Raw genomic sequence first — 23,773 nt, 5'->3', positions numbered from 1 at the left:
TATACTAATTTCACTTACACGTATGTAATGTTTTCACCTAAAATGCATTGGTTTAACAGATCAATGTAAATAGATGTTATAAAGTAGACAGTAGGAATCTGCACGCAGGGGACATAACTCGGAAACATTTTAGATTACTTGTGTCATGGCTGCAATATCTCTATTGTCTATAGCGATAAACTTTTTTTAGTAAAAAAAAAAAAAAAAAGACGAAATGAATTTTCATAATTTTTGGATATTTTACTATTTTCGACATGACAGTTAAGTACGTAATATTGTTTTTGCTTAAAAGATATATATTTAAAAAATAGTTTTGTCAACTATATCTTAATAACCTAATTATCTTATGTTTTCTTTTCTAGTGGTGAGATTTTTCCAAGAATATACTGAACCTGAAGAAGGTGGTGAAAATGTGAGTCAACCCCATTCGCGCCGAGACTTCAATCCTCTTCATCCCTCCCCAGTTGGCCCCACCGAAGAAGAAAATATCTTACTTCCGATACCAGAGAACACACTAAACTGTAACTTAGGAGTACCAATTGTTGTAGTGGTCACAAAAGTGAGTATTACTTTTTCTCTTTTTTTATCACGCACACACAAAATGCACAATTATTTTCATATAATTAAAATACTCCTAAAAGGCTGCGTAAAATGAATTCCCTGAATAGAACCGTTTTGCACTACTTTTACGTCCTATTATGAAGATTAAGATAAAGATATAATGTGATTAAACCTTGTGTTTAGAATCCTTATTCTAATTTTGATCAAAATCAATTATGTGACTTTAATTCTAAAAATGTCTCAAATTAAATGAATTAAGCTTAAAGATTCATATTTGGATTCTTCAGACTACTGTTCTCACCTTGAATGTCATTTTCACAACTTTTTAGTTGATGTAATTTCTGACCTTCTTCTAATGTATCTTGTCGAACTCTGGAATTTGGACGAAATTTCAAACAGAAACCTTTATTTACTTCATGGAGATAGCATACTTTTGTTCCGTCAGCCATGACTGGATAAAGGTCCTAAGTAATTCGCAATTGTATTTTTCGGCTGCCCACACTGAGAATTGAACCTTCAGGAGAATATCACTTTTACAATTGATTTTTCCAAGTACCATAAAACTGCGATACGGGTCCTTGCGAATACACCTGAAAAAGGTCAGAAATTACATCGCTTGAAATGTGAAAATGAAATTCACGATGAGAACAGTATTCCTAAGAATCCAAATAATATGGATAACCACTCCTCATCTAAAAAATTCAGAAACACAAGCTTTAAGAGCTTGAACAAGAAATTGAAATTCAAAGAATCTTGTTTAATTAGTGTTTAATGACTATTGATTAAATTTTATGTAAATCTGAAATATTTGGATTTTTAATTCATGATCTTGATAGATAATGACCTTATTTCTTAATTATTGTTGGTAAAATGCATAGATTTTTAAATTCATGGAATTTCTTCAGATAAAGATTGTTTTCTTGATTGGCATTGCCCTGGACGAACACTATCTAAGATTTAAGAAAAATGATTTCTTCCGTGGGGTAGAAAAGTCATATAATTCATTCTTAGAATGAATTATGACTTTTCTATCCCACAGAATAATTTTTCTTAAATCTTAGTGGGGAGGGCAGATTTCTTTGTATTTTTGTAGTGTTTCATCTGTGCATTCATACCTATAAAACAAATAATTAATGCTTGGTCCCCCTGAAAAAGGAGGGATTGGACCTAGGAACTCACTTCCATTCGTTTGTTCATGCTTTTCTCAATAACCACTTTCTTTTTTTTTTTTTTTTTTTTTTTTTTTTTTTTTTTCACAAACATTAGTCATGGTAAAAGTAAATTTTTGCCAGAATGGATTTTCCAGGATAACTCTGATTGCCCTCCCTAGTGGCCATTATAGGGGTAAAATTACCCAAAAATCATTCATCCGTTCGTTTGGTCACATTTTTGTCAATAACCACTTCTTGAATTTTTTTTTTTTAAATTTGCACAAACATTAGTCATGGTGAAAATAAATTTTTCACTTGTAGAGGGGGACCTTGCATGCTCGGCTTGTTTCTAACAATATCCAATGATTGTTATATTTAGCTCGGTTTTTAGAATGATAGACTACATATCTCAAGGTAAATTAAGCGTTCCTTCAAAATTCCCTGCAGATTCTAGAGTTGAACAGAAACATTCCCGACAAGATACACCTGAACAAATTTGGAGATTACTATGGCTTGGTGAAAATAATTTTCAATGAGATCAGTCGTCCAAAGAATCCAAATAATATGAATCCTATTTTTATTCCACCAGAATGGATTGGGGAATTTCAAATGCATTGTTATAACTAAATTCATGCATTCATCAATCGAAAGTTTCATCTCTATGTTGCAGATATTGACAGTGAGATTCTAAGAAAGCAATTCCTGTCAGAAGCAGAGATAAGTCATTGAATTCCTGACAAAAGTGCATTGAGAATGGTGGTGACTATGTAGAAAAATAAATTTTGGAATACAAAGGTCACTCGTGTTAATAGTACCACTCATTTTTTAACTGTTTGAGTAAAAAAAAAAAAAAAAAAAAAAAAAAAAAAAAAATAGGAGTCTTTACTTTTGGAATGACACTTTTATCTGACTGATCTGCAATATTTTAGGGAAAGCATAAAAAAAGATGGATGTAATATTTTACTGGAAGGTTGCTCAGTATTGCTTGGGTGAAAGAAATAATTTTACTTATGACAATGTAGTGTAAGATTCATTTAAACAAAGTTGTGGTTATTCAGGCCAAAATCCACTTGAGGATAAGGGTTAATGAGATTGCTTGTCAGTTAAATGTCAGTTAGTCTGGTGCTACCAAATCAGGCTGTCTGAAGATATTGGCTTCCCGAGACAAAATGTACCTAATTGATGCTTCTTGTTTTTCTACTTACTTTTTCAAAACTTAATTATGTTCTACAAAAACAACCCACCTTCTCTCCCCCTTTCCTTCCCATTTTCCCCTTTTTCTTTCTATCTCCTCCACTTCCTGACTGATTGATCCTGGATATGACCTAAAACTATATCAGATGGTGAGGCCCCACCCTGCGGGCCTTGGGGAGTGTGGAGCCACCCTTTAATTGCCATTGCTCCCAGGTCCACTCTGACCCGAAGTGGTAGTACCTGTTAGGGTCCCAACTATGGGTTAAATAGAATCTGACTTAAAAAAAATATACTCCATTAACAACCAACCAACCAATCCTGACTGGTTTCCTAACTTAAAATGTACCAAACTTTAATACTGTAACCCTTTTCCCTCTTCCATTGCAAAACTCATTCATGTTCTGCAGGGCAGGGAACAAAAATGATAAAATCCATTATAAAACAACCAAAGCAAACACTACAAACTAACGATTGAAGGTACAAAAAGCTTGAAGAATAAAAACTTTCCATAAAATAACTGAATGCATCATGAATACTATTTTTAATATGATTGGATTCTACATTAAGTGACCCAAAAAGAGTTGATATGCCGTAAAACTAAAAAACCAAACAAAAAAACAAAAAAAGCATAATACTCGCATGCACATGTCTCAGTTTCTTTCCGTTTTCTTTTTTTTTTTTTTTTTTTTTTTTTTTTTTTTTTTTTTGTAAGGAATTTTATGCTACATTTAATACTGGCCAATGTTGGGTATATCTACTAGTATATATATGTGTGTATGTGTGTGTGTGTGTGTATGTAATATATATATATATATTAGTAATGGGACGATTAATCAGAATCGTTAATCGTAAGAATCGTGTATTTTGGGAGGTATCGGAATCGCATCGTTAAAAAATACCTTAATTTTCCGATTCCTTCATTACGATTCTTTTAGTCTGATGTTGAAAAAAATAAAAAAATTTCCTAATATTTCTAACCGCAAGAGAGAAATAAAAAGAAACCAAAGAAATTCATTATTAACAGGGCAATTCTTAGTGCCCCTCCCTTACAAGGTTCATTCATTCAGATCTATTGTAATCAAAACTACAAAAGAGTTAACTTGAAAAGAAGTATGCAGGGCTCTACATTGCGAGTAAAAATAAAAAAAACGCTTATCTTTTTGGCGATTGTTTTTTTTTACTGACAAATCTTCTAATAGTGAATGAAAATGCTTTTTCAACTTATATTTTCTTAAAATAAAACGAGCAAAGTCAAATTATTTAAACAGTATAAGGTTTAATAGAACAATATACTTTTTTTCTCTTTTTTAAAAGAAGGCTTTTGAAAGAAATATCTCTAAAATGAAATTGATCACGTTGTATTATTTCGCAAAGTTTTAACAGTAGTCGGTTTCTTTTGAAGTTTCAAAAAAATCGACCCCATACCTATCTCTCCCAAACCTAAAGTTATTAAATAACCCCTTCGTTAATTTAAGGGTAATTAATTCAATTCAGTCAAGTTTTTTTTTTTTTAATTTCATTGAAATAAAATCCATTTTTTTTTTCTCCAGAAAGATAAAACCCTGAATTTGATTATATTAAAAGCAGAATAATATAATCTTTTTTCTAGAATTTTAAATTGAAAATTAAGTGTTTTGCGCAGTTTTTTGCCGAACGAAAAAGAAATTAATATATATATTTTTAAAAGGTTTTGTAATCAATTAATTTTTATGTCTAAATAATATTTACGATTAATTAAATAATTTCATTCTAAAAAGTATTTATAAATAGAATTTTACTAAGGACTTATAGTTTAGCAATATTGAACTGCATCAACCATGTGTGAATTGAACACAGTCAACCAAAAAAAAAATTCAAAAGAAAATGCGGGTTTGTATTACTGTACACATAGATTCGAAAAAGTTGTCAAAAAACAAATATATAACAAATAAATGTTATCAAAGGCAAGATAAGTTATTTTTCTACCTAACTGGATATATTTTTCGGGTTTTTATTCAATGTAACATGTTTATTCAGCTCGAAAAGCATACAGTGTTTACCAATGTATTGGAAAATTCAAAATGGCGCCCGACACTCTTTTTAACACGGTAAGTTCAGGAAAAGATCTTATAAATAATAAACTATACAAAATACTGCTAGAAACTCGCTCAATATATGTTACCGTGACATATTTTGACATATATTCGGTGTTTTTTTAATAGTATTTTGTCTAGTTTATTATTTATAACACCTTTTCCCGAACTTACCATGTTAAAGAGAGTGTCGGGCGCCATTTTGAATTTTCCAATACATCGGTAAACACTGCATGTTTTTCGAGCTGAATAAACATGTTACATTGAATAAAAACAAAATAAATTACCCAGTTTGGTAGAAAAGTAACTTATCTTGCCTTTGATAATATTTGTTTGTTATATATTTGTTTTTTGACAACTTTTTCGAATCTGTGTACAGGAATACAAACCCGAAAATGCATATTTGCATTTCATTTTGTAAACTTTTATACGTTGGTTTCAAAAATTAAATTCTATAAGTTTTTTTTGTTAACTACTGGTTGGTACAATTTACTGCCCCGTCCCTTTATATTTTTTTCTTTTTGTCTTTTTTAGCGGATTATTTTCAATTAATTATCCAAATAAGTGACTAGCTTTAAAACAAAATTTAATAGTAAATTATTTGTTTACAGATAAACTGAATTTTCTAATATGGCCCAAAGTCCAAAAAAAAGTCTTTTTGAAGATGATGAGTTGAAAGCCATTTGCAAAGTCTGTCAAATTAAAATATCGCGAGGAATAAAACCATCTAACATGACCACAACCAACATGTTAAAACATTTAACTATGAAGCATCCAAATAAATTGGAGGAGCAAAATAAAAAAGAAAAGGAACAAAAAATTACCAACTAGTCACTCAGAGCAGTTTTATTAGTGAGGGTCGAAATCGCAGTGTCTTTTTTTTTTTTTTTTTTTTTGCCTACGTCACCATCTAGGTGTCACCATATTTTTTTAACCCTCCTTAACTTCAAAGAGTAAATACAATATATACAACTAAAAAATAATTTAAAAAAATGCTGATTCCATTCATGAAAAATTCTTTTAACTAGAAATTAAAACTTAGGTAAAGATAGCTGACTGACAGCAACAGGAGCACTGGTTAACTGCTGAACCACGTGGAAAGGTGTGGGGGGGAGGAAAAAAAAGGAAATTAAATGATAATAAATTATGATAACCGTCTTTGAAAGGCACTAAACTCCTAAAATTTACTTCTTTAAAATTTTAGGCGGCACTCCCCGGCGATTTTAAAGCACTCTCTCTCTGTCTAAAAAAAAAAAAAGATTTAATTTTTAAGTTTGGGAAAGATATATTTATTATAACCAAATTCCTGTATGAAGACTGGATCTACTTTATTGGACGTTAATTTGTGAGATAAGTAATTTTTCAATGTTTAATATGTTTTTAAAGTTTCAATTATCAATTAAATTTTTTTAATTGCATTTATTTTTCAATTTATTTTAAAAAAAACAGGGTTTTAAATGTATTTTTCAAGGTAACAAGCTTCGAAAGAAGTCTAATAAAAAAAAAAATCACTTAATTTTTAATTTCGACAACCCTGAGAATTTAATTATTAAAAAAATATTGAAATGTGACATTTTTTTATTTAACATTTCTATTAGTTCAATTAATTTTCTTTCAACAATTCATTTCACTCAACAAACTTTACCATTTTTTTTTTTTTTTTTTTTTTTTTTTAGTCTTTTTCTGTAATTTTGGTAATTATGTTTGCTCAATTTTATCTAGTATTTCATTTGTTTTTTATAGTGGTATAATTTTTATGTGTTCCTTTGATTTACCCCATTTCAAAATTAGTTTGGCTAAACTTATTCTTCACGTTGGAAACAACGTGTAAAAGCAATGAAAAAGTAAGAAAAAATAATAGGTGTTAACTACTCCTTGTGAATTATGGAGGTCTGAAGAACTGCCGTCACAAATACAACTATCAATAGCTAAACAAAAAATCGTTTTTGAAATTCCTTTAATTGTAACTTTTCGCTATACCTACATTTTGGTATAAAACACAAAAACTTTCGATTAATGGTATTTCTCATATATGGTCGTTAACTTTGGAAAGGTTATTTTGTATCTACGGCGCCATGTCATGTGGTATATTGTTTTTTTTTTTCATTACGCACGTTCATTTATAAATTATTAAATCAAATATTTATCTTTTTTATATTTAATTAGTATATATTTTCTTTCTCTTCCGCTATATTTTTTTTATTTAATTCATTAAATCTGTTAATTATGAGGACCAAAATAATGAATCGTGTGTATTTATTCTGTAATTTTCTTGTTTTTGTTCTGTTATATAAATTCTATTTTATTTGTTTTTTCTCTGAAGGATAAATTCTATTTTCTTTGAGTTTTTTTTTTCTGTATTCCAATTAAGTAAAATAAATTTTCTCTGAAATAAATTTTGCTAATTTTTCCGTTTAGTTTACTATATAATAATTTTATTTAAACCAAAACACGACGGTGTAGACATAAAATATCTCTTCCAAAGTTAGGGAACATATTTGGGAACTACCGACCATAAGTATAAAACTACCTGGTATATTTCAAAACAATAAATTCCCTAGGAATCGGAATCGTACTTGGTATCGGAATCGTTAATCAATATTTTCCTGGAATCGGAATCGTATAAAAATTAGGAATCGTCCCAACACTAATATATATATATATATATATATATATATATATATATATATATATATATATATGTATGTATACACACACAACACAGGGTGTCCAAAAAGTCACTAAAAGGTTTTGAACTTAAATAGATTCTTTATTTTTGATGATATCTTCCTGTAATTTATACACAATCTGATTAAGACATTGGGAAGTTTTAAAAAAAAAAAAAAAAAATGTCTTTTAAATGTTGCTCATTTTCAGCTTTGCATATTTGTGCTGTTTCCAAAACATTCATGACAGATTGCAGAATCTCTGGATGTTGTTTTAACTCCCTTATTTCATTCCTAGTGTTTTCTTTCAATTCTTGCAGGGTTTAGAGTTTAACATAGACTTTTTCTTTCTTTTAAGATATCCCCACAAAAAAGTCAGGGCCAGTTAAGTTTGGAGAATGTGGTGGCCATTTGACATTACCATAGCTAGAGATAATGTTGTCGCTCTTTGAGTCAAAACAATTGATCCCTGATTTTGGTAAAACAATTTCACAACTTGCGTACATTGTTCCATGCTATAATTATTAATTAATTTCACAAAATATCTGTAAAATATATGAAATAGAGAAAAAATTAATCATTAATTGTAAAATGACAAAGATTTTCAACCGTTCGGTGAGTTTTGGGACAGTGTGTGTGTGTGTGTGTGACTGACTGACTGTGACTGACTTTTTTATAGTAGAGGTAGGGGGTCAGTAAATTATGTCAGTATCTAAGCTGGGTTATTTTTAAAATCAGCTCTGGAATCTGGCATTGGATTCTTTTTCAGTTAAAGATTGCAAAATTTTGCAGGAGTCAGCTTCTTACCCCACTCTAACCCCCAACTGCTGTTTCGAATTGGGTCTAAGTAGAGTGCGTATTAGAATTCGTTCTTGTCACTGAATAAACAATTTATCCTAACATTGCTCACAGTGGCTGAAAGCAAATGTTAATTTCCTCACCGAGTGAATTTTGCGATAACTTACGTTTGTATTAAAACTCAAGTTTTCCTTAATAATTTTAGAAACAAATGCAAAAATTATCATAAAAGATTCTTTGTATTTCATACTTTTATGCTTTGGGACATTTGATTACGATCTTTGTCTTGATGTACAAAACAATATTGACATATTTTTTCTGTTTCGATGCACCTGTTCTAAGATGTTATAGATCTGCTTTCCATTGATTTCTTATTTTTTTTTTGTATTTCAGCAGCTGTTTTGATTTTGTTTGTTTTTTTATATCTGAAATCTAGGTTACAAACTTTTTTATATTGATAAATTGTTTGTTTTTTATTTTTAGTAAAATCTCTAGAGCTTAATGGTTACCATATTTGCTTCATTTAAAATTTTAAAATATGTCGATTTATATAAACTTAGGAGTATATGTTTATAGATTTATATTCAGATGATTCGCTTCTAAATTAACTGATCACTATGAATTTTAGAACACAGCTGCTACATGTAATGGTGGATATTGTAGCCTATGTTTAGTTTAATAGGTTTAAATAATGTGGCCTGTATTCAGGTAGTACAGCATAATCATGTTGACACACCGGTTCTCATTAGATCACCAAAGTTAAGAAACATTGAGCCTGGTCAATCCAAGATGGGTGACCAATTTGGGAATTCCAGACACTGTATGTAGGAGGATGTCAACACCTCCCTGCAAGAATTGCAAAAACCTAACTTCGTCATCTCCTCTAATGGGGATATACATGCGACTGGGGACCGTTTGTGAATTTCATACTACCATGGAAACTTCCTCTTTTGGAGGAAACAGGTTAAACCTGCATAGGATTAATGTCGTTTCTAGATTTTTTTTTTTTTTTTTTTTTTTTTTTTTTTACCCAATATATTTAGTTATATTGGTTTAGGTAAAAAGGTGGTAGAAACCCTTTATAAAAACTTAGTTCATCATTTTTTAAATTTTAAGACTGGGTATTATATATATATATACACACACGGCACAATCACGTTGACACACCGGTGTTTACCAGATCACCAAAGTTAAGTAACGTTGAGCCTGGCCAATACTAGATGGGTGACCGTTTGGAAAGTTGAGGCGATGTATGTACTGCAAGGTAAAATACCAGGTTGAGAAACTGGTGCATTCTATCCTTCTCTCGAGGGTAGATGGGACTCTTAAGATGTGGTAGGCACCCCATCTTGTGATGGCATCACGATAAAAAATACCCTTGATAGCCCTGCCGAAGCGTCAAGTATTCAGCTACCGACAAGATTTGAATTACACTACAAACTCATGTAGTGAGTTCAATTTCAGCTGCGGCCACGTGGGATGGATTAGACATTAATAAATTTCTCCCAAATTTCTGTTTCTCTAAAATATATTAAGGATATTTTAGGGGATTAAAGTCAATATAAGTATTTCACACGTTAGTCTTTATTTTTTTTCTTTCTTTTTCTTCTATTTTGGAAAAATCAAAGTATCCAATTGTAATCTTAAATCGAACCAGCTTTCAAAAAGATTATTAACAATCACAGGTTTTCTGAGAAAGGTGGGGGGGGGATAATTGAACTTTTTTTTACATAATTTATTCCAAGCAAATGTGATTCTCATGAGAAAATAAAGAATTGAAAATAATACAAATAGTAAAAAAAAAATTTACTTTTCTCCCTTTCCCCATTTGCAACGCTTTGTAGCTCCTCTTTGTAATCTTTTATTTATTTATTTATATATATATATATATATATACACACTCGCATACTATATTCAATCTTTGTTTTTTTGTTTTTTTTTTTCTTTCTAGACTGATGGTATTAGTGTTTTGGAAAAAGAACATGACTACAAAGAAGAACATTTTGATTTTATCCAGCAACATTTGAGGAAGTTTTGTCTAAACTGTATCCTTTTTGTTTGATGAAAATAATTTTTCAATTATGTACATCTCCAATCAGATTTAAGATATACTGGAGGGGAGGGGCGCTTTGTTTGGTCGTAAAATATGCTTAAATATAGTATTTTAATTTGTCCAGATTTTGTATATATTATTAGTCATGATGTCAAAAGTAAAAAAAGAATTTGGGTGCCATCAGCTAGAATCGAAACCGAAAACAAAACTGTAGCATTCAAAGCTGGTGATGTACCACTGTACCAATGTGACATGCATATAAACTGATTAAAAATAAACAAAGATGAATGTACAAAATGTATAACTATTTTTAAAATTTTGACCCCTTAAAAACTATTTTAACCGGCTAAAGACCCATAAAAGAACGAACAATAAAAAATCCAGTGATTTGAGGCCCCTAGCGCCACTCTGCGACTTTTAGTTTCAGAAGAGAAAGTTTGAAAATATGGAGACAGTTTTACCAATTAGATTAACAAAATTATCATGGAAGAATTGTCTCAGAATAGGTGCGTACTTTTGAGACGTTTGTCAACAATCAGGTGCAAATGTCAGCAGTCCCAGACTCTGGCATGAATGTCGAGATTGCTGAAAAAAGCTTCAACGTTGGATATCAAAATATTTAACTTCTCTTTTCTCAATACCTTGTAAATTTAATTTGTTTTTGTTTTTTTTACATTAATGGGCCCCATTATAAATCGCTCGATGACCAGACTTTTACTGGTCTAGACTAGAAACAACAATTCCTTCTTTTCAATATCTGAATTTACACATTTAGCAAGTATTAAGCTCTCAGTTTCCTACATCTGAGTACAGAGGAAATAGTCGATAAAATTGTGTTATAGGCAAACCTTTCAACTGGAAAGTCAATTAGCTCAAAGCAATCATCTAATGGTATCATTTATGGACAAAAGAAAAAAAACAAAAAATGCACTATCTTCCGGTATTTTTCACAACATGTACACAAGTGCTCATAATTGTGTTTATGTCCATGGTCACTACAGCAATTAGTTTGGAGTTAGCATTGGGGGTCCATTAGCCCTGTACTCTGCCCACTTCTCTTCATCATTGTTTTGAAGGCATTGTCAAATGAATTTTGCATTGGTGTCTCTTTGGGAGCTTCTGCGTTGGTGTCTCTTTGGGAGCTTCTGCGTTGGTGTCTCTTTGGAGCTATTGTATGCAGACAATCTTCTGGTTATCGTAATTTTCTTGGAGTGCAACATAGAAGACAGGCATTGAGAGCAAAAGACTGAGAGTACATGAAGACACCATTTCTTATTCTCGGTGTTGGTCTCAACTAACAGCAGAATGCTCGTATATTCTCTTGAAAATGTCTGTAGCAAAGGTATAGATGTAAACTTGATTGAATGCTCCCAGTGCAGACTATCGGTCGCAAAATTGTGAGCATGATATATGGCTTGATTTTTTTTTTTTTTTTTTTTTTTTTTTAAATTCCTTCAAGTATTAAACTCTTCATTTATAGAATATCTCTTAATCTCATGGATAAAGTGTTTTTGTTTGGTTGTATTTTTTATTTACTAATTACAATTTATCAAGGTTAAAAAAAATCGCTCAAAAATTAGATTGACGCTTGAGTGATGACAAAAAATTGAATAAGGATAAAAAAATCTCCACATACCACCTTTTAAAACGGCCAATCTAGAAAACGGAAGTTCTTCCTCCTTTGTCAGAAACTTTGTTTATGGAATATGAGGAATAAAATGAAAAAAAATAAGGGTGAAGCATGAGTTACGTAGCTGCCAAAAGTAAGACTATGGTCCACTTTCTGCTCTCAAAATGACTTAGTCAAGGGATATTAGTGAAGTTTATGTAGGGGTTGCGAGATCAATTCTATTTGAATTTTTAAAAAAAAATGGATTGATATGGGAGACACTTGAAAGACACTGGACATGAAATGAGAACAGTGTATTAAATAAAGGATTTAATTAAAAATTTCTACTTAAAAATGGAGAGTAGAGTGGACAAATCGTTCACAATCAAGATGAAGATACCAGTCCAAAACTTGTAATTAAGAATGCATGATCTTGGGAATATTGTCAAATACTCAATATTTTGTGTGGATTATTCTGGAATGTGATTAGTTATGGTCCAAGAGAAATAGTCATTTCAGTTTTACGTATGACATTAGCTTGCTTCATGATTTAATGCAACATAGTAGCCTTCAAATCCAATGTAAACAAGTTCTTGTTGAGCCGTTCCCATAAATAATCAAATTCTACCCAATTTACATCATTATCGATTACTAAACTACTACCTTACATTCATTAATCCTTATCCTCTGGTGGCCTTTGAGCCCTGATAAGTGGTCACTCTCAAGTAAAAAAAAAGGATAAAATAAAATTTAAGATTTCTGACATCATCTTCGGAGAAGCGGGGAGTAATTATCCTAATGGATACCATCACTGCCGTAGAATCAGCTCTGCTGAGTTCAAAACCTGTTCGACCTATCATGGTTCTTTTCCGCACTTATACGGTTCGCAAAAGATATGTATCTGCAAATCCCTTTCTCGGCTGTGTTTAAAATAATCGTATATAATGAATGATTTACAATAGGTTATGCTTCAAGTTAATTTTGTATTTCCTTTGGTCATGCATCAATTTATGGTGAAATATTTACAAAGTTTACGCACCATGATGTTCACTCAATCACGAGAGACCAGTGTACTTCTCCAGAAACTTCTTGATTGTAATATAAGGCTTGTCGCTTCGTAGCAAAACTGTTGATACATAATATAACATCTCACACATATGCAAATAACCAAGCCAGTGCTCGAATTTACATCACAATGATAAGGACAAGAAAAGCTGAGAAAAAAGACACATGGAAAGCAAACGATGGTGAACACACCTGGTGGAATTGATAGAAAAGCACATGTTCAACACTGAAGAGATTTGTCAAACACTTAGCAAACTAAGAGACTTCTAAAACAATATGCAATGTGTTGTGAAAAATACCAGATTTGTTAAAACTTAAAAAATAGTTGAATTACTTCGTTTTGTTTCTTGTCTTGTGACTGTCTCAAACACTTGTTGGATTTGAGTATTTAAATTTTAAAGATTAATGACCATGTTGCAGCTTGACCACTGCAGACCACACAAGTATTTTATTCAGCAGGTACGCGTCAAAATGCAAGCTCAAACAGTGTCAAAAATCAGCATTGAACAACTTCAGATATGCATGGAAGGCTTCAGCATTAAATACCCCCCCTCCCTCAAAAGAGTTAATATTCAATTAAAACGGATGAAAATTGTTTCTGAATTCTTTGAATGAGCGTTGATTATTTGTATCATTTGGATTCTTCAGACTCCTGTTCTGATCTTGAGACCCGTGGCATAGTGGATAAAGTACTTGGTAAAATTCAGTTGTAAAGTTACTCTTCTGGAGGTTAAAGGTTCAATCCCCAGTGCAGGTGATACTCAAAAATACAATTGCAAATTACTTACGATTTCTACTTGGTCATGTTTGGCAGAACAAGAACATGCTACTCCCCTCCCCTCCCCTCCCCGATTAAATAAGGGGTACCATTTGAAAATCTGTGCATATTCCAGAGTTCAACAGAAAGATTTCCAAGTTCAAGATACAAGAAGATCAGCAGCTACATTAACTGAAACATAAAAATAACACTCAGGATGAGAACAGTAGCGTGAAAAGTCCAAATAAGTAGAAAATTAGTCGATTGTTATGTTTCAACAAAATTCAATATATTGATTATAGAATGACATAAGTCAATAACCCCACCCATGTAGTTGGGCACAACTTTGTATTTATTGTAACTTGTTTTCTAAAGTAAGACGAGTATAATTGTTTCTAGGTTTTACTTGGTATGAAATACAAATTACAAGTAATTGTTGAAGAATCTTGGATGCAAACTTTTAACCAGAGTTCTTTTGAAGAGGAGACTTCATTAGTTCATGCACGCTGCAACAGAGTTCATCCACAAAGTAATAACTCCAAAATCACTCGAAGATCGGTGCAGATGCCTAGGAGGCCATTTGACGATGTAAGTACACTCTATCAAAGAAGATATTGAACCTATCTCTAGTCTACAGATTTACACTGTTCACTGCTTGTCCAGGAATTGGCTGCCTGTCTCCATTTTGGCTGCTGCAGACTGTTGTGTGTGTGCTCTGCCTTCATTTAGGACACTGTGTTCTATGAGAGAAATCTCAACTCTTTTAAATTGAATATTGCCAAAGTCAAGATAGAATCTAGCAATGGTTGATGCTTGTATGATCCACACTGTGGGATATTTTCTACTTGCACCTTACAAGAATTGAGCTCACAATCAACAAGTAATGTATATCTTTGGCATGCCTGAAACATCAGGGATTTTTCACTTTCCATCAGATAAACTGAACGTTTTGTTTTCGTCCAATGCTATAAACTTTTATTAGATCATCAATTTATAGTTTGAAGTTGGATTTAGGAGTTGACAATTTTGCTACATTTGGATTTTTGTTTTCAGCAAACTTCCTTCCTCTGAGATAAAAAGTTAGTATTTACTTACCTCTAAGGCATTTATGCACAAGGTCAGTCTTTAATGTAAGGAGAAATCCAGCTTCTCAAAAAGGGGTACTCTGGATTGGGATAAAACTTTAAATTATCTCTGTCTAAAAGGATTTCTGCTTTACTGATTGAGGACAGAAAGGTAGTGTAGTATTCTAGTCAAAAGACTGCATAATCATTTTACAGGAGTTGAGTTGGGTTTTTTTTTTCAAAATCGATTCTGGAGTTGACTATTTTTCATCCTATTCTTTAACCTCTGCTAAGAGTTAGAATTGAACTGTTTAAACCTTTTTTTTTTTTTTTTTTTTTTTTTTGATAGCGTGTATGGATTCATACTTTCTAGTATGTATTAATACAGAAGTAACTTTCACACCAATTTTGCTGTGGATGTAATTTACCTTTTCTGCTATGGATTTGAATTATCTCGATTATCAAATATTTCTCATCTTTTTGTTATTTCATTTACATGTGTATTTTGGAGAAAATTTTACAAAGCGAGAAAAAAGTATTTCATTTGTTTTCTTTGACCACGCAACCTCAGACGGTGCTGCCCTAATATATTCATCCGTGAAAGAGGAAAAGAACTGTGATCTTCTGTTTAAATATTTAGTACACAGGATATATGGATTTTCATTCTCAATGCCGGCATATGTAGTTGAAAAGGATTCTGTGTTTGTGTAAGTATAAAACTTATTCAATTGAATCGGGCGCCTTGTATGGTAGCTTGTTTTGATCAATAATCTATTGACAACTTTAACGTTAATAAATATGTAGTACTTAAGCAGTATAAGAACCGTGCAGTTTACAGAAAATGTTAAAAAGTGCCAAAGTTTTGATTTTTTTTTTTCAATGAAAAATATTTCTGTCTATATGAAGTTAATTCAACAAAATATTAATTGAAAAATGAAAACAATATTCTTGAATAATTATTGGACAATTTTTACGAAACTTTTAGAAAAATAGAATTCAAATCAAAACAAAATACATTCATTGTAAGGTAAGTCTCTAGAATATTATTTTTAATAACAAATAACTGATAGGTAACAAAATTTTTAGAAAAAATGATTTTTTTTTTTTTTTCCAATCAAGATAAATATTTAATTATATATTATAAACCAATGATATAAAATGAATGTCTTTGTACCTAATATAAACTGTTTTAGAGATATGCTTGTATTCTTACTTTTAGTACTGTTTAATATGATTATACACCGTCACATATATATATACACACACACACAGATATATACATACTAGCAGCGAGACCCAACCTTGTCTGAGATTCAATGATGATCAACAAATATTTCACCCTCCCATACTTATATTATCATCGAAATTGGTGAATTCGCCCATTTTTTAATCAAATCAATTGATTGATATAGTTAGGGAACGTTCCCTGCAGTGTACCAGAAGGAAGCTTCACATGCCTCCCCCGCAGTGACTTACTCCACAATACGTTGTAATCTACATTGCACTGTCGAGAATATACTTGTTCTAGATTAATTTGGCTAACCTATTTGTTATTAAAAAAAATGTTTGTTCTTATTTAGAATTGTACTGATTTTAAAAAACAAAAATACAGAAAATCTTTGTACTTGTCACAAATGAAGATGTCATATATCAAAAATTATATAAATTGCTCAAGTAGTTTTTTTTTTGTTTTTTGTTTTGTTTTTTTTTTAACAAATTTATGAGGAAATGAGTAGAGGTGAGTGTTGTTTAAGACTTCAAAGGCAATTATTATTAATCACTAAAAATCATAAAATTTTATTTTCTTAATTGAAAAAATAAAACTTGATCAATTTGTGATTTTTGGAATAGGGCATCTTCGTTTTGTGACAACTATGTTTATTATAAATATTTTTCTGTAGTTTTTTTTTTGTTTTTTTAATAAGTGCAATTCTAAATATGCACCAAAATGTTTTCCTTACTTGTGTCATTAATCCTTTCCTACAAAAAAAGTATGTTATTTGCAAAGCTGCTGTATTTTAGGGTTTATATTATCACCCCTGCTTTTTGGTTACTAATATTTTTTATATATTTACATTAATTATTTATTTATATATCTTTATATTTATTATAGTTTATTTAAAAATATATAAAAGGCCCCATGGAAGTCCTTCTGTGTGAGCGTGCCAATGGCCCTTGTCAGAGCCTCTTTCATCCCCTCAATCGTCTCATCATGACAACATCTAAGGTTTTTCTTGAGCTTCAGAAATAACCAAAAGTCACAGGGAGCAAGATCTGGACTATAGGGAGGGTGAGGAACTGTGTTGATGCCCATCTTAGTCAAATAGTCTGTGACAAGGATGGGATTGTGGACTGGTGTGACCAGACGTGCGCGGCCCCAAAAGATCTCCGACTCCCAACGTCGTGTATCATGGATTTTTCGTTTGACTATTCCTCTGATGGCCGGATCGTCATTTTCTCGCTGGCAACTGTCGATAGGAACACGCACAGTTTCACAAAAGTAGAAATATAATAAATCGTGGAACAAAGAAAGGAAAAACACAAACGCCAATGTTTCACATATAATTGACTGTTGGATTGTGAGTGTGTGTGTGTGTCTTCCCCCTGTTCTTTCGGTGTTACGTTCGTCTCTATTTCTGTTTCACAGTCAGCTCTAAAACTGTCCAACTTCCATCTGCCGCGACAGGCATCTAGTTGTCAACTCTAAAAAGCTCGATCTAAAAATACCTAGAGATTCATTGTTTGCTACTTCCTATCTACTGTTTCCTATTCCTTTGTCTATTGCCCCCCCCCCCAGCACTTAGTGAGTCAAGTCCACCTCAGTCCACTTTATAATATCACACTGGTGCATTCACACAAATCTTCTGCGTCTTCAGTTCTTTGTGAATAATTCTGTGTACAGTTCCCACACTGACATCAAACTCTGCACTTATTGTCTCGATAAACACACAACTGTCCCTATCCATAAAATTCTTTATTTGGCCAATTAACTCTGTTCTGACTTCCTTACTCCTCTAAAACCTCATTATCTCTCACAGACTTCCTGCCTTCCTTAAATCTCTTATGCCACTCAAAATGATGCTCTATTTATACAAGATGGTCCAAAAGCAGTCTGAAACATTCCATGCATTTCTATGGCATTTTTTTCAAATTTAAAACAGAATTTTACTGCATATCGTCCGGATTGCATTTTTGAAATTCACCAGCTGTGACAATCAGGCTTTTGTAGGGTGTATTCTAATTCCTGATGTAGCTGTTCATTTGAGCCTGAAATCATAAAAATTAATCAGTCATGTATAGCAATAACATAGTGAATTTTCAAGAGTCTCCAATAATTTTAAATGCCTGTACAAAAAAGTCTGGAAACTTATTGAAGGCACCTCATATTAAATTTAAAGGTATCCATTTCACGATGGGCTTCCATCCTCTCCTTACTCTATTTGCATATAATCCACATTACCCACCTTTATGCCTAGCAGCTCTGTTAAAAAATTTATAATCAGTTAATTAGTTTAGAAGTCAATCATGTACAAATGTTATAAATATATGTACACATAGTTAACTTTATATAGAGCTATAATCTGCCTTATTTGCTTGCATCTTTTTAGTCCTGCTGGTTGGGATACAGAGAAGAAAATATCGATTCTAAATGAAAACCTGGCAAATGTGAAACCTGAGGACCTTTACGATGACGTTTTGAGTAAACCAGTTGTAAGGAAGGTAAGACAGTTATCGATGTTTCAGTGTGTACCAGTATCTCTTGAAAAGCTCGCTGCTTCTGTCGTGCTCAATTTCCAAAATGTATTTTCATTTCAATTGTAAGAATAGAAGTGATGGCTATCTTTCAGTTTGGTCGTTTAAGGATTGTTCAAGTCGACATGGTCTTTCCAAAAAAAAGCCAAAGATAAAAAATTTGAGTTTAGTCCAGTGGATATAGTGATTATTCTGGAACATGGCATCTGCTGGTCAATCTGCAAAATGATAATCCAACCATTCCATAGTGATCTTAGTTGATTGGGCTATTGTTCCATCTTATTAAAACCATTGCTCATTTTGCCACATGCCACAACAGTACCACGTGTATTTCAGAATCACAGCATCACAGTGTAATGCTCTTATTGACAGTCATTCTCTTCAACATCATTGTCAAATCAAAAATGCTTGGATTATGGTGCCTTTCAAGGTGTAATGACCTCTTGAAATTCCAAGAATACAGTTTAGTGGTAGTATCACTACATCATGTAATACATCTTCTTCATTGTTTGCTCCCTCGTATTGAGAGAGGGCAGGGAGAATTCCAGTTCCTGAAAATGGAGTTACTCTTTTAGGGAGCCGGCTTAGTTTTCATTACAGTAGCAATACACACGGATGATAAAAACGCTTTGGATAATCAGATTTTAAGGGGGTTCTGCTCAAATCGTCATATTTTAAAAAACAAAACGAATTTAAGTCCTCAAAATACCATCGTTTTGTTTGGAAATGAATGTACTTTCAAATGAATTAATAAATAATAATTTACATTATATATTTGAAGAGTTTTAAGCAAATAAAGTGATAAAAATGTTAACATTATAAAACAGCGTTTTCGGTAAGATTTTGTAAAGACCCCCCTCCCCCCCAACTCTCCAATTTGTAAATGGTCGTACTGATTATATTAAGATCTTTGTCTTGAAATTTGGAAACTAACCAGAATAGATGTCACATTAGAAACATAAAATAACAAAATATTTCATTGAATTTTTTTTTATTAATTTTAGGTAAATTTGGTGTGGTAGACCAACACACAACCTAACATTTAAAAAAAATTGTTTTCATGAGGAGTTGGGGGGTGTCTTTTCCGAAAGCCATTTATAACATTTGGGGGTTGGGAGCAGCAGCAGCAACAACAATGGTACTATAATTTTTATCGAGAGGGAACACTTTCACAGGTACTGCAAGTCTACAATAATACTAAAGAAATATTGCAATATATTCGTTTTTAAATAGTCCTCGATTTAGATTTAAGTTTCTTGTATATAAAATGCATTACTTCAACTTTGAGTTCTAACTTTTCTTTTTTATGGATATAAGCTTCTTGTAATTTTTAAGGTATTGTAGCATATTTATGTGAATTTACTGCAGATTATTTGGTAATCATTAATTTCTGGAGATTTTCAAGAGCATATTCTAATTCCTTGCACAAAAATACATTTCTATTGCAAATTTCATTGCTTAATCTTGTGTTTTAACAAAGATATAGCATTTTTACTGAAAAGGTAGTGTAAAAAATGTGACAAAACGCATGTAGTTTTAAAGAGAGAAAAATATCCAAATGTGCAAAGCACAAAAATAGTCATAACTTCCTTAATTTTAATCGGATTTAAAAAGTTTAAAAAGATTCTTAGCTCATCAAGCTGTTTCTATGTATGCCATTATTGAGATATTTTAAGCCATTTAAATTTTTTCATGTGTATTAGTAGTTACACAGATTATCATCACATTGGGTGATACCATCCCTTTTGCATTCACATCTGGCCGAAGGAGCTCTGGCTTTGTCAAGATGGTAGCTTTTATTTTTTCCTCTTTCCATTTCTCCAGTCAGTGAGAAAAGGAAAAATCAGTTTCAACAGGCATTGGAAATTTTTTTTGTACCAAAGAAACCTGCCAAAACCAGAGGGAGATATAAAGAAAACTAAGAATTCAAAAAGTTTTGTCACCCTTTCCCTTATCAAAAATTATAAAAATACTAAAAGACAAATAGATATGACTGCATTTTTAGCAAGGATGGGAAATCAATACAAAAGGCACAGCTTTCCTGCTAGTGTCAGAGAATCGATACTACACTTTGATCCTAGCCTGAAGAGAATGAATATATAATACAGTTTGGATAGTTTTATGCTTACAGGAATTCTTTTGCTGAATTCTTGGATTTGAAAATATTTTAGGTTTTTTTTTTTCATTTATGGAATTTAAACGTTTTCTCAGAAATTAATATTCCGTGCTTTAATTCTGTTGTGTAATATTTGTTTTTCCATATAAAATTTGTAACAAAAAAATTTTTTGATTACAAAAAAAAATATGGCATTTCCTTTTTCAAATATCATCACAGAAATATTGTTACGTTTCGAATTTTTGAGATGAAGATTCATATTATTTGGATTCTTCAATTGCGTGTATACAACACTGGGAATCTGTATGAAATTTTGAATGGAACCGTTTATTTAATTCGTGGGGGTAGCATGTTCTCATTCAATCAACCTTGACTGGGTAGAAATTCAAAGTAATTTGCAATTGTATTTTTGAGTGTCACCCACATTGAGGATTGAACTTTCAACCTCCACAAAGTGTAACTTACAACTGAATTTTACCAAGTATTTTATCCACTATGCCATGAATCCTTGCAATAAAATTCAACTGTAAATACAACTGCAAATTACTTGGAACTTCTACTCTGCAATGGTTGATGAGATGAGAGCATGTTACTCCTGTGGGTTAAACGTTCGATTCAAAATTGGATGCCAATTCCAGAGTTTAAAAAGTCTGAATAAGGTCAGAGGTTACATCGACTGAATCGTTGTGAAAATAACAACTAAAATGAGAACGGTAATCCAAAGAATCAAAATAAAAATGCGCCGTTTAACATATATTCGCCATTTAAGAATCATAAGTTTGGAACAAAATGGTGAATAGTTGTTCAAGAGTAAAAGTCAAAGCTTCTTGAAATTTGTCCATTTTGTTAAGGAATCCTCTAGAAAATAATGAATATTGATCTTAAAAATTTGTTTCTCTTTTTTAAGCCTATTCAAAAAGATGCGGAGGTTATTGCTGAAGATGAACAAGTTTTCTTGATGCGACTTCAAAGTCAGCTTGCAAAACAACCAGCACCAGGCTGCGCATCAGTACGTATATTGCCATCTTTTGTTTTTTTAAATTTTACAGTGCCATTCATTTTGTTTGTTTGTTTTATTTACTTTTGTATACTTTCCATTTTATCTGCTTCCATACCCCATCCTCCTACCTGCGTTAACTAAAAGGAATGGAGTTCAGTTGATTTTCTTTTTTTAATACTGACGGCATGTAACATCTTTTGTTTGAGTCTAACTTGCCAGTCATTGGCTGAAATTGGAATCATTATAAATTGTCCTTAAAATTCAGTTGTGACCTTTTTCTAGCGTTAAAGATTCAATCGTCAATGTGGGTGATACTAAGAATATAATTGCAAATTATTTAGAACTTTTACCAGGTCATAGTTGACAGAACAAAACCCTGCTACCCCTGTGTATTAAATAAAAAGTTCCATTAGCAATTTTGTGCAGATTCCTGAGAGTAATAAAGGTCATATGTTACCAGCCAAAATGTTGCAAAAATAACATTCACAATGAGAACAATAGTCATATTAATCTAAATAATATAATTTGTCTATTGCTATTTTCAATAATTCAATTTTTCTTTTGTTTTTTTAAAGAAAATAATATCTACAAATATATTTTTCCTAGTTAATGGTAGAATTGTTGAAGATGGTTTTATTATTTAATTAATTTGACTTGCTGGATCTCCAACCTTCGGCATTGTCCAAAAAGTAATTAAAAACACTGTACACATCCTCCCAACCCTGAACTAGATATTATCTTACTATATTTTAGAAATTGAAAAATATCATCATTGCTGTTGATGAGTGTTTTATGCAAGCACAGACAATCCTAACTCTTACTCCATCTCCTTCCTCGTATTGTCAGTCATCAATGCAAAATCAATTCCATCATTGTATACTTTGTAAAATTTTATTCATATAATCCTTTTTGATCTTGGCATATGCCTTTGTTTTCAATTGCATCCCTGGTAAAAATCAATAATTGGACCTGAGTGGTCCTCAGATTGAATTAGAGAAAAACTTGAATCACGTTATGAGATTCCTTGCAAAATTTCACTCTTATTGATTTGAATTTTTGGTGTTTGTGTAGATTCCTAATCTTTTAAAGCAACACATTTCAGATGAAAACCTAACGTACTTGCATGTCCTGTAATTATACCAACATACAGAAATTTAAATGCAATGTGAGCAAATATCTCACTGCACAACTCCCCACCCAGGATGCCCCCTATAAATCTGGCCCTTAATTCATAGCCATCTCTTGTCTCAACAGCAATAAGCCTTGTTTTGAGGTGAATCAAAAAAAAAAAAACATTTCCGTTTCTTGTCCAGGATTCCTCCAATATTAAAAAATAAAACTAAAAAAGTCTGTATGATGTACTCGTGACTGAACAAAAATGTCATATTCCAAAAATTACGTGAATTGATTAAGTATTATTTTTTACTAAGAAAGTTAAATTTTATGAGTAAACAAGAAGGGACTGTCTTGCATTACCATTTTGAAAAAGACCTGGGAAGATAACTCAGAAATAATTCAAACTTGCGATATCAGCCTTCTAATGCCTATGATTTCCCATTAACCGCTTAAAATTGTTTAAAATTACTTTCTTTATAAAAATAAAACTATTTGATCAATTTACATAATTTTTGGAATATGATCATTATAGGTACGTACATCAAAGTTTTTCTGTATTTTTGTTTTTTAATATAGGAGGAATTTTGGATAAGCACCACTTATTTTTTATTGGACAAACTACTGTTCTTATTTTAGTCATAAATAAAATAAATAGTGTTATGTCATAAAGCATGAGTAACATTTTTTGAATGACCTGTTGACTGAGGTTAAGGCCGAGTCCTGTGTAGTTCTGAGGTTAAGGCCGAGTCCTGTGTAGCCCCAGCTTTCAGAGATAAGTTTATTGCTTACTGGCTGAGG

General features: G+C 31.7%; 1 protein-coding gene across 2 annotated transcripts in view; it reads left to right on the top strand.

Annotated features, from left to right (window-relative positions):
• Positions 1-23,773, top strand: part of LOC145246603 (cytoplasmic dynein 1 light intermediate chain 2-like) — a 151,341-nt gene that overhangs the window by 113,701 nt on the left and 13,867 nt on the right. For both annotated transcript variants that reach the window (XM_080108264.1, XM_080108265.1), the window contains exons 5-9: positions 363-559; positions 10,394-10,487; positions 15,562-15,697; positions 18,599-18,710; positions 21,767-21,868. In XM_080108264.1, coding sequence (XP_079964390.1) covers positions 363-559; positions 10,394-10,487; positions 15,562-15,697; positions 18,599-18,710; positions 21,767-21,868 — 641 coding nt within the window. The remainder of the gene's footprint in view (positions 1-362; positions 560-10,393; positions 10,488-15,561; positions 15,698-18,598; positions 18,711-21,766; positions 21,869-23,773) is intronic.

The sequence above is a fragment of the Euprymna scolopes genome, chromosome 24 (assembly GCF_053919585.1).
Source record: "Euprymna scolopes isolate OS-2025 chromosome 24, ASM5391958v1, whole genome shotgun sequence".
Lineage (NCBI taxonomy): Eukaryota > Metazoa > Mollusca > Cephalopoda > Sepiida > Sepiolidae > Euprymna > Euprymna scolopes.
Note: the sequence above shows the minus strand (reverse complement) of the source record. Positions and strands in the feature narration are given on the sequence as shown.